Genomic DNA, 10,186 nt, shown 5'->3' with positions numbered 1-10,186 from the left:
TCCCACTCTGCAGTGCTCCATGGCTGCTCAGTCGGACCCATGCTGGAGATGTTCCAGTTGAAGCCCCAGGCTGTCCTTACCTCCCAGTCTGGGGTACCTGCCACCTCCTGCTCAGCAGGAATGGGGCTAGGTGCTTCCTCCCCTGGGGACTTCACCTGCTCTCCCTCCTGGGATAAGACGGCAGCCTCCTCCTTGGGGACAGCAGCATTCAGTCCTCCAGGTCTCCTGGGGGTCGTGACCTGCAGGAGGAATAAGAGGGCAGACTGGGCAGAAAGGCCTTCAGAGCACCTCATCCTCCTGTTCTCACACTGGGGTGTCACAGTCCTGGGAAGTTCTTCCTTTTCAGTTGAGCTGTGGTAACCTTGTGAGTTTCCTGGAGGGGGCCTGCCACTACCCTTGGGACTCCCTGCCATGTGTCTGGGTCTAACTGAGCTCTGAAAGGAGAGAGCCCCAGCCCTGGGCCTTCCAGGGGAAGCCTTACCTCAGAGGTTGGCTTCTTCCTACTCTTGACTTTGCGTCTCTGCAGAGGGAAGTGGGAGGGGTGACACAACCCTGACACCCACACTATGAGTGATGAGTAGTCCTTCCCTGACTGGCCCATCCTTTCCAGGTGCAGTCCCCCTTACTGTGTCTGCCAAGGGTGCCAGCACAGCCGCCCCACTCCAGGGGAAGAGGAGTGCCAGCCCTTACCCACCTGAGTGGGCACGTGTAGCATTTATTCATTAGCCCCCACACTGGCCTGACCGTCTCCCCTGTGGGCTGCATGACAAGGAGAGAGAAAAAGGCTGAGGTGAGCTCTCTCAATACCTAAACTTAAAAAATCTGTAATTGGGCTGGGCAGGGTGGCTCACGCCTGTAATCCCAGCACTTTGGGAGGCCGAGATGGGTGGATCACCTGAGGTCAGACGTTCGAGACCAGCCTGGCCAACATGGTGAAACCCCGTCTCTACTAAAAATACAAAAAATTAGCTGGGCGTGGTGGTGGGTGCCTGTAATCCCAGCTACTCAGGAGGCTGAGGCAGGAGAATTGCTTGAACCTGGGAGGCAGAGGTTGCAGTGAGCCGAGATCACACCATTGCACTCCAGTCTGGGTGATAAGTATGAAACGCCATCTCCAAAACAAAAGAAAAGCCTAATTCCCCAAGAACTGTCACTCTTTCACCTGTCTGCTAGCTCCCAGGCAGACCCCACTTGCCAGGGCTGTCTACATTTGTCCTGAGATCTCTTCTGGTGGGAACAGCATTTTCCTCAGGAAAGTTTGTTGAAAGTCATCAGATCCATGATTGAAAATCGAAGCTGCATGTGGTGATGGATAACAGCTGGGGTTAAAAAGCAGCAGCTGGGGCATGAGCGGTCCACAGTGAGTTTTTGTTGTTGTTTTTGTTTGTTTTGGGTGGGGGATGGGGTCTTGCTAGGTCTCAAACTCCTGGCCTCAAGTCATCCTCCCATTATAGCCTTCTGAGTCACTGACACTACAGGTGTGAGCCACCATGTCCAGCTTGTAGTGGTTTTGAACAGCTCTTGCCCCTTCTTGGGAATCTAGGTGCCCTGCACGTGGGTAAGGCTGTCTGCAGCTATGCCCATATTCGGGAAGGCCGGCAAGGCCCTGAGCCCTCACCCGTGACTGACCTGAGGTGCTGTGCAGACAGCAGGTGACGGCTAAGGGAAAGTTGAGCACTGCCTAGCCGAGCGCTGAAGCCACGCCCGGCACACAGAGAGAGACCTACTCGGCAAAGACTTCGCTTCCAGGCACCTAAGGAACTCTCTGACCAGTCATTAGCTGACCACTGCCGTAACTGAAGAGCGGCTTCAGTGGCCACACCTCGCAGGGAATGGAGACATTAATGCTTAGTCAGAATTAGTTCAGAAAAGTCACCCAGCAAAGAAACAGCTCCAACAGGCAACAACAACAACACATCCTTGGCAGGGAAGAGAATCTGACTTCCGGAGTTGCCACATTATCGCCCGTGAAATGTCCAGGTTTTAACAAATTATGAGACATGGAAAGGAAACCGAAAGGATGACCCAGACACGGGAAAAGTCACCAATGGGACCAGCCCGATGCTGCAATTGCTAGACAAAGATGTTCAGTCAGCTCATTTAAATATGTTCAAAGACCTAAAACATGCTGCATCTGAGGCTGCACCGCCTGGAACCTGCTGATCTCGGAAGCTAAGCATGGTCAGGCCTGGCTAGTACTTCAAAGGGAGAAACCACGTGTAGGCCTGGTGCAGTGGCTCACACCTATAATCCTAGCATTCTGGGAAGCTGAGGCCCGTGGATTGCTTGAGCCCAGGAGTTTGAGAGCAGCTTGGGAAATGTGGTGAGACCCCCATCTCTACAAAAAATTTAAAAAATTAGCTGGCTGCCTATGGTCCCAGCCTCTCAGGATGCTGAGGTAGGAGGATCACTTCAGCCCAGGAAGTTGAGGCTGCAGTGAGCCATGACTGCATCACTGCACTCCAGCTTGGGCGACAGAGAGACCCTCTCCCAAGAAAAAGAAAAGAACCATGTCAAAAGAACTAACGAAAGTGTGGGAACAATGTCTCACCAATTAGAGAATATCAATAATGGGATAAACCTTATAAAAAGGGGCTGGGCATGGTGGCTCATGCCTATAATCCCAGCACTTTGGGAGGCTGAGGCGGGCAGATCACGAGGTCAAGAGATTGAGACCAGCCTGGCCAACATGGTGAAACCCCGTCTCTACTTAAAATACAAAAATTAGCCGGGTGTGGTGGCGCGTGCCTGTAATCCCAGCTACTCGGGAGGCTGAGGCAGGAGAATCACTTGAACCCGAGAGGCAGAGATTGCAGTGAGCCGAGATTGCACCACTGCACTACAGCCTGGGTGACAGAGCGATACTCCAAAAAACAAAACAAAACAAAAAACAAAAAAAAAGTTATAAAAAGGAACCAAATAAAAATTCTGGAGTTGTAGGGTAAAATAACTGAAATGAAAATTCATCCCAGGGGCCCTAGAGCAGATTGGAACAATTGGAAGAAAGAGCCTGTGACTATGGAGAGAGGCCACCTGAGGTAGTCCCCTCTGAGGAACAGGAACAAGCATGAAGAGCAATGCACAGAGATCCAGAGACCTGGAGACGCCGTCAAGCTTTCCGACATACACGCAATGGGAGTCCCAGGAAAGAAGACAGGGAGAAAGGAGTAAAAGAATAGTTGAAGAATTAATGGCTGAAAACCTCCCAAATCTGATGAAAAATATTAATCTGTACATCCAAAAAGCTCATCAAACTCCAAGTAGGGTAAACTCAAAGAGATCTTCAGCCATACGCATCATCATAATCACTGTCAAAAGACAGATTTTTCTTTTTTTAGAATTTTAAATGTACCTTTTAATTTGCTCCTGGGGCAAAGAGCCAGGACTGGTACTAGAGCAGTGTCTGGGATGAGAAGAATTTAATAAAATGGGATTAGGTCCAATGGTTGGGTTAGGGGAGGCAACCTGCTCGAGAGGATCAGCCTCAACCTATCCATGCAGCAGGGCCTCCACCTTTCCCTCTCCGTAGTCCCACACCTGGAACCCAGAGCCATCTGCCTCTTCCCAGATCATGGCCGACAGCACTCCACCAGACTGCGGCTGGAGCAGACACAGGATTCACTTATTGAGGGCTGTGGCTTGGCCCAGATCATAGCCTATACCCAGGGACAGTTGTGTCACTTCTGCCACCACCACATCCGCCTTCTGCAGCCACATCAAGTACCACTCATGGATGAGCCTGTCACCCCCAGCGGACTTATCAACCCCGCGTCCAGCTCCACAGCCGCCACGTGCTCGGTGAGCACTGGCTCCAAGCATGGCAGCTGCCATACGATCCACCTGTAGAGGGCCCGGTCCTCCTGTCCTCAGTGGATGATCCCGTAGAAGTCCGGAGCTCAGCAGCTGCCCTCCCACAAAAGACAGGATTTTGAAAGCAGCAAGAGAGAAGAGACGTATCAGGTAGTCACAGTGGCTCAGGCCTGTAATCCCAGCACTTTGGGAGGCCCAGGTGGGAGGATCGCTTCACCCCAGGAGTTCAAGACCAGCCTGGACAACTTGGAAGAACCCGGTCTCTACAAAAAATACAAAATTAGCTGGGATTGGGTGCGGTGGCTCATGCCTATAATCCCAGCACTTTGGGAGCCTGAGGTGGGTGGATCACCTGAAGTCAGGAGTTCAAGACTAGCCTGGCCAACATGGTGAAACCCTATCTCTACTGAAAATACAAAAAGCTAGACGTGGTGGCACACACCTGTAATCCCAGCTACTTAGGAGGCTGAGGCAGGAGAATTGCTTGAAGCCTAGAGGTGAAGGTTGTAGTGAGCCGAGATTGCATCATTGCACAATGGAGGGGAGCCACCAGCCTGGGCAACAAGAGGAAATCTCCGTCTCCAAAAAAAAAAAAAAAAAAAAAAAAATTAGGCTGGGTGGTGCCTGTAGTCCCAGCTACTTGGGAGGCAGGGGGTCCACTTGATGTCGAGACTGCAGTGAGCCATGATCCTGCCACTGCACTGCAGCCTGGGCAACAGAGTGAGACCCTGTCTAAAGAAAAAAAAATAAAGCAACGTATCCTGAACAAAGGTCCTCCATAACGTTCCCACCAGATTTCTAATCAGAAACATGGAGGCCAGAAAGCAGTGGAGGAGGACGACCCTCAGGCAGCCCGGGAGGATGTTGTCACAGGCTGGGGCAAGGGCCTTCCGGCTACCAACTGGGAGCTCTGGGAACAGCCCTGTTGCAAACAAGAAGCCATAGCCCGGCCAGAGCCCAGGAATGTGGGCTGGGCTGGGAGCAGCCTCTGGACAGGAGTGGTCCCATCCAGGAAACCTCAGGCATGGCTGGGAAGTGGGGTACTTGGTGCGGGGTCTGTATGTGTGTGTGACTGGTGTGTGGGAGAGAGAATGTGTGCCCTGAGTGTCAGTGTGAGTCTGTTTATGTGTGAATAATGTCTTTGTGTGGGTGATTTTCTGCGTGTGTAATCGTGTCCCTGCAAGTGTGAACAAGTGGACAAGTGTCTGGGAGTGGACAAGAGATCTGTGCACCATCAGGTGTGTGCATAGCGTCTGTGCATGTCAAGAGTGCAAGGTGAAGTGAAGGGACCAGGCCCATGATGCCACTCATCATCAGGAGCTCTAAGGCTCCAGGTAAGTGCCAGTGACAGATAAGGGTGCTGAAGGTCACTCTGGAGTGGGCAGGTGGGGGTAGGGAAAGGGCAAGGCCATGTTCTGGAGGAGGGGTTGTGACTACATTAGGGTGTATGAGCCTAGCTGGGAGGTGGATGGCCGGGTCCACTGAAACCCTGGTTATCCCAGAAGGCTTTGCAGGCTTCAGGAGCTTGGAGTGGGGAGAGGGGGTGACTTCTCCGACCAGGCCCCTCCACCGGCCTACCCTGGGTAAGGGCCTGGAGCAGGAACCAGGGGCAAGGACCTCTGGAGCAGCCCATACCCGCCCTGGCCTGACTCTGCCACTGGCAGCACAGTCAACACAGCAGGTTCACTCACAGCAGAGGGCAAAGGCCATCATCAGCTCCCTTTATAAGGGAAGGGTCACGCGCTCAGTGTGCTGAGAGTGTCCTGCCTGGTCCTCTGTGCCTGGTGGGGTGGGGGTGCCAAGTGTGTCCAGAGGAGCCCATTTGGTAGTGAGGCAGGTATGGGGCTAGAAGCACTGGTGCCCCTGGCCGTGATAGTGACCATCTTCCTGCTCCTGGTGGACCTCATGCACCGGCGCCAACGCTGGGCTGCACGCTACCCACCAGGCCCCCTGCCACTGCCCGGGCTGGGCAACCTGCTGCATGTGGACTTCCAGAACACACCATACTGCTTCGACCAGGTGAGGGAGGAGGTCCTGGAGGGTGGCAGAGGTGCTGAGGCTCCCCTACCAGAAGCAAACATGGATGGTGGGTGAAACCACAGGCTGCACCAGAAGCCAGGCTGAGAAGGGGAAGCAGGTTTGGGGGACTTCCTGGGGAAGGGCATTTATACATGGCATGAAGGACTGGATTTTCCAAAGGCCAAGGAAGACTAGGGCAAGGGCCTCGAGGTGGAGCTGGACTTGGCAGTGGGCGTGCAAGCCCATTGGGCAGCATATGTTATGGAGCACAAAGTCCCTTCTGCTGACACCAGAAGGAAAGGCCTTGGGAATGGAAGATGAGTTAGTCCTGAGTGCCGTTTAAATCACGAAATCGAGGATGAAGGGGGTGCAGTGACCCGGTTCAAACCTTTTGCACTGTGGGTCCTCGGGCCTCACTGCTCACCGGCATGGACCATCATCTGGGAATGGGATGCTAACTGGGGCCTCTCGGCCATTTTGGTGACTCTTGCAAGGTCATACCTGGGTGACGCATCCAAACTGAGTTCCTCCATCACAGAAGGTGTGACCCCCACCCCCGCCCCAGGATCAGGAGGCTGGGTCTCCTCCTTCCACCTGCTCACTCCTGGTAGCCCCGGGGGTCGTCCAAGGTTCAAATAGGACTAGGACCTGTAGTCTGGGGGGATCCTGGCTTGACAGAGGCCCTGACCCTCCCTCTGCAGTTGCGGCGCCGCTTCGGGGACGTGTTCAGCCTGCAGCTGGCCTGGACGCCGGTGGTCGTGCTCAATGGGCTGGCGGCCGTGCGCGAGGCGCTGGTGACCCACGGCGAGGACACCGCCGACCGCCCCCCTGTGCCCATCACCCAGATCCTGGGTTTTGGGCCGCGTTCCCAAGGCAAGCAGCGGTGGGGACAGAGACAGATTTCCGTGGGACCCGGGTGGGTGATGACCGTAGTCCGAGCTGGGCAGAGAGGGCGCGGGGTCGTGGACATGAAACAGGCCAGCGAGTGGGGACAGCGGGCCAAGAAACCACCTGCACTAGGAAGGTGTGAGCGTGGGGACGAGGGCGGGGCTTGTGACGAGTGGGCGGGGCCACTGCCGAGACCTGGCAGGAGCCCAATGGGTGAGGCTGGCGCATTTCCCAGCTGGAATCCGGTGTCGAAGTGGGGGGCGGGGACCGCACCTGCGCTGTAAGCTCAGTGTGGGTGGCGCGGGGCCCGCGGGATCTTCACTGAGTGCAAAGGCGGTCAGGGTGGGCAGAGACGAGGTGGAGCAAAGCCCTGCCCCAGCCAAGGGAGCAAGGTGGATGCACAGAGTGGGCCCTGTGCCCAGCTGGACAGAGCCAGGGACTGCGGGAGACCAGTGGGAGCATAGGGTTGGAGTGGGTGGTGGAGGGTGGGGCTAATGCTTTCATGGCCACGCGCACGTGCCCGTCCCGCCCCCAGGGGTGTTCCTGGCGCGCTATGGGCCCGCGTGGCGCGAGCAGAGGCGCTTCTCCGTGTCCACCTTGCGCAACTTGGGCCTGGGCAAGAAGTCGCTGGAGCAGTGGGTGACCGAGGAGGCCGCCTGCCTTTGTGCCGCCTTCGCCAACCACTCCGGTGGGTGATGGGCAGAGGGGCACAAAGCGGGAACTGGGAAGGGGGGGACGGGGAAGGCGACCCCTTACCCGCATCTCCCACCCCCAGGACGCCCCTTTCGCCCCAACGGCCTCTTGGACAAAGCTGTGAGCAACGTGATCGCCTCCCTCACCTGCGGGCGCCGCTTCGAGTACGACGACCCTCGCTTCCTCAGGCTGCTGGACCTAGCTCAGGAGGGACTGAAGGAGGAGTCGGGCTTTCTGCGCGAGGTGCGGAGCGAGAGACCGAGGAGTCTCTGCAGGGCGAGCTCCTGAGAGGTGCCGGGGCTGGACTGGGGCCTCGGAAGAGAATGATTTGCATAGATGGGTTTGGGAAAGGACATTCCAGGAGACCCCACTGTAAGAAGGGCCTGGAGGAGGAGGGGACATCTCAGACATGGTCGTGGGAGAGGTGTGCCCGGGTCAGGGGGCACCAGGAGAGGCCAAGGACTCTGTACCCCCTGTCCACGTTGGAGATTTCGATTTTAGGTTTCTCCTCTGGGCAAGGAGAGAGGGTGGAGGCTGGCACTTGGGGAGGGACTTGGGGAGGTCAGTGGTAAGGACAGGCAGGCCCTGGGTGTTCCTGGAGATGGCTGGGGCCTGAGACTGGTCCAGGTGAACGCAGAGCACAGGAGGGATTGAGACCCCATTCTGTCTGGTGTAGGTGCTGAATGCTGTCCCCGTCCTCCTGCATATCCCAGCGCTGGCTGGCAAGGTCCTACGCTTCCAAAAGGCTTTCCTGACCCAGCTGGATGAGCTGCTAACTGAGCACAGGATGACCTGGGACCCAGCCCAGCCCCCCCGAGACCTGACTGAGGCCTTCCTGGCAGAGATGGAGAAGGTGAGAGTGGCTGCCACGGTGGGGGCAAGGGTGGTGGGTTGAGCGTCCCAGGAGGAATGAGGGGAGGCTGGGCAAAAGGTTGGGCCAGTGCATCACCCGGCGAGCCGCATCTGGGCTGACAGGTGCAGAATTGGAGGTCATTTGGGGGCTACCCCGTTCTGTCCCGAGTATCCTCTCGGCCCTGCTCAGGCCAAGGGGAACCCTGAGAGCAGCTTCAATGATGAGAACCTGCGCATGGTGGTGGCTGACCTGTTCTCTGCCGGGATGGTGACCACCTCGACCACGCTGGCCTGGGGCCTCCTGCTCATGATCCTACATCCGGATGTGCAGCGTGAGCCCATCTGGGAAACAGTGCAGGGGCTGAGGGAGGAAGGGTACAGGCAGGGGCCCATGAACTTTGCTGGGACACCCGGGGCTCCAAGCACAGGCTTGACCAGGATCCTGTAAGCCTGACCTCCTCCAACACAGGAGGCAGGAAGGAGTGTCAGGGCCGGACACCCTGGGTGCTGACCCATTGTGGGGACGCATGTCTGTCCAGGCCGTGTCCAACAGGAGATCGACGACGTGATGGGGCAGGTGCGGCGACCAGAGATGGGTGACCAGGCTCGCATGCCCTACACCACTGCCGTGATTCACGAGGTGCAGCGCTTTGGGGACATCGTCCCCCTGGGTGTGACCCATATGACATCCCGTGACATCGAAGTACAGGGCTTCCGCATCCCTAAGGTAGGCCTGGCACCCTCCTCACCCCAGCTCAGCACCAGCCCCTGGTGATAGCCCCAGCATGGCCACTGCCAGGTGGGCCCACTCTAGGAACCCTGGCCACCTAGTCCTCAATGCCACCACACTGACTGTCCCCGCTTGGGTGAGGGGTCCAGAGTATAGGCAGGGCTGGCCTGTCCATCCAGAGCCCCCGTCTAGCGGGGAAGACAAACCAGGACCTGCCAGAATGTTGGAGGACCCAACGCCTGCAGGGAGAGGGGGCAGTGTGGGTGCCTCTGAGAGGTGTGACTGCGCCCTGCTGTGGGGTTGGGGAGGGTACTGTGGAGCTTCTCAGGCGCAGGACTAGTTGACAGAGTCCAGCTGTGTGCCAGGCAGTGTGTGTCCCCCATGTGTTTGGTGGCAGGGGTCCCAGCATCCTAGAGCCCAGTCCCCACTCTCACCCTGCATCTCCTGCCCAGGGCACGACGCTCTTCACCAACCTGTCATCGGTGCTGAAGGATGAGGCCGTCTGGGAGAAGCCCTTCCGCTTCCACCCCGAACACTTCCTGGATGCCCAGGGCCACTTTGTGAAGCCGGAGGCCTTCCTGCCTTTCTCAGCAGGTGCCTGTGGGGAGCCCGGCTCCCTGTCCCCTTCCGTGGAGTCTTGCACGGGTATCACCCAGGAGCCAGGCTCACTGACGCCCCTCCCCTCTCCACAGGCCGCCGCGCATGCCTCGGGGAGCCCCTGGCCCGCATGGAGCTCTTCCTCTTCTTCACCTCCCTGCTGCAGCACTTCAGCTTCTCGGTGCCCACTGGACAGCCCCGGCCCAGCCACCATGGTGTCTTTGCTTTCCTGGTGACCCCATCCCCCTATGAGCTTTGTGCTGTGCCCCGCTAGAATGGGGTACCTAGTCCCCAGCCTGCTCCCTAGCCAGGGGCCCTGATGTACAATAAAGCAATGTAGTAGTTCCAACTCGGGTCCCCTGCCCACACCCTCGTTGGGATCATCCTCCTCAGGGCAACCCCACCCCTGCCTCATTCCTGCTTACCCCACCGCCTGGCCGCATTTGAGACAGGGGTACGTTGAGGCTGAGCCGATGTCAGTTACCCTTGCCCATAATCCCATGTCCCCCACTGACCCAACTCTGACTGCCCAGATTGGTGACAAGGACTACATTGTCCTGGCATGTGGGGAAGGGGCCAGAATGGGCTGACTAGAGG

General features: G+C 57.2%; 1 protein-coding gene across 2 annotated transcripts; it reads left to right on the top strand.

Moving 5' to 3' along the window:
* Nucleotides 1-661: 661 nt before the first annotated feature.
* LOC100988273 (cytochrome P450 2D6-like) lies at nt 662-9,938 on the top strand. Of its 2 annotated transcripts, none has more exons than XM_063603332.1 (9): nt 662-790; nt 6,531-6,702; nt 7,253-7,405; nt 7,493-7,653; nt 8,087-8,263; nt 8,453-8,594; nt 8,802-8,989; nt 9,445-9,586; nt 9,685-9,938. In XM_063603332.1, exons 1-9 carry the CDS (start codon nt 764-766, stop codon nt 9,861-9,863), a joined length of 1,341 nt encoding a protein of 446 aa, XP_063459402.1. In that variant the 5' UTR covers nt 662-763; the 3' UTR covers nt 9,864-9,938. The 2 variants fall into 2 exon arrangements, with proteins under 2 accessions (XP_063459402.1, XP_034805193.2); XM_034949302.4 differs by lacking the exon at nt 662-790 and adding an exon at nt 5,646-5,829.
* Nucleotides 9,939-10,186: the final 248 nt, after the last annotated feature.

The sequence above is a fragment of the Pan paniscus genome, chromosome 23, assembly GCF_029289425.2.
Source record: "Pan paniscus chromosome 23, NHGRI_mPanPan1-v2.0_pri, whole genome shotgun sequence".
NCBI classification, from domain to species: Eukaryota; Metazoa; Chordata; class Mammalia; order Primates; family Hominidae; genus Pan; species Pan paniscus.
Note: the sequence above shows the minus strand (reverse complement) of the source record. Positions and strands in the feature narration are given on the sequence as shown.

Bases quoted from the DNA above. Each gene is read 5' to 3' on its own strand.
- LOC100988273 (XM_034949302.4), top strand. From the start codon at position 5,650: ATGGGGCTAGAAGCACTGGTGCCCCTGGCCGTGATAGTGACCATCTTC. The intron at 5,830-6,530 runs GTGAGGGAGGAG...CTCCCTCTGCAG, and splicing joins CACCATACTGCTTCGACCAG to TTGCGGCGCCGCTTCGGGGA. The intron at 6,703-7,252 runs GCAAGCAGCGGT...TCCCGCCCCCAG, and splicing joins TTTTGGGCCGCGTTCCCAAG to GGGTGTTCCTGGCGCGCTAT.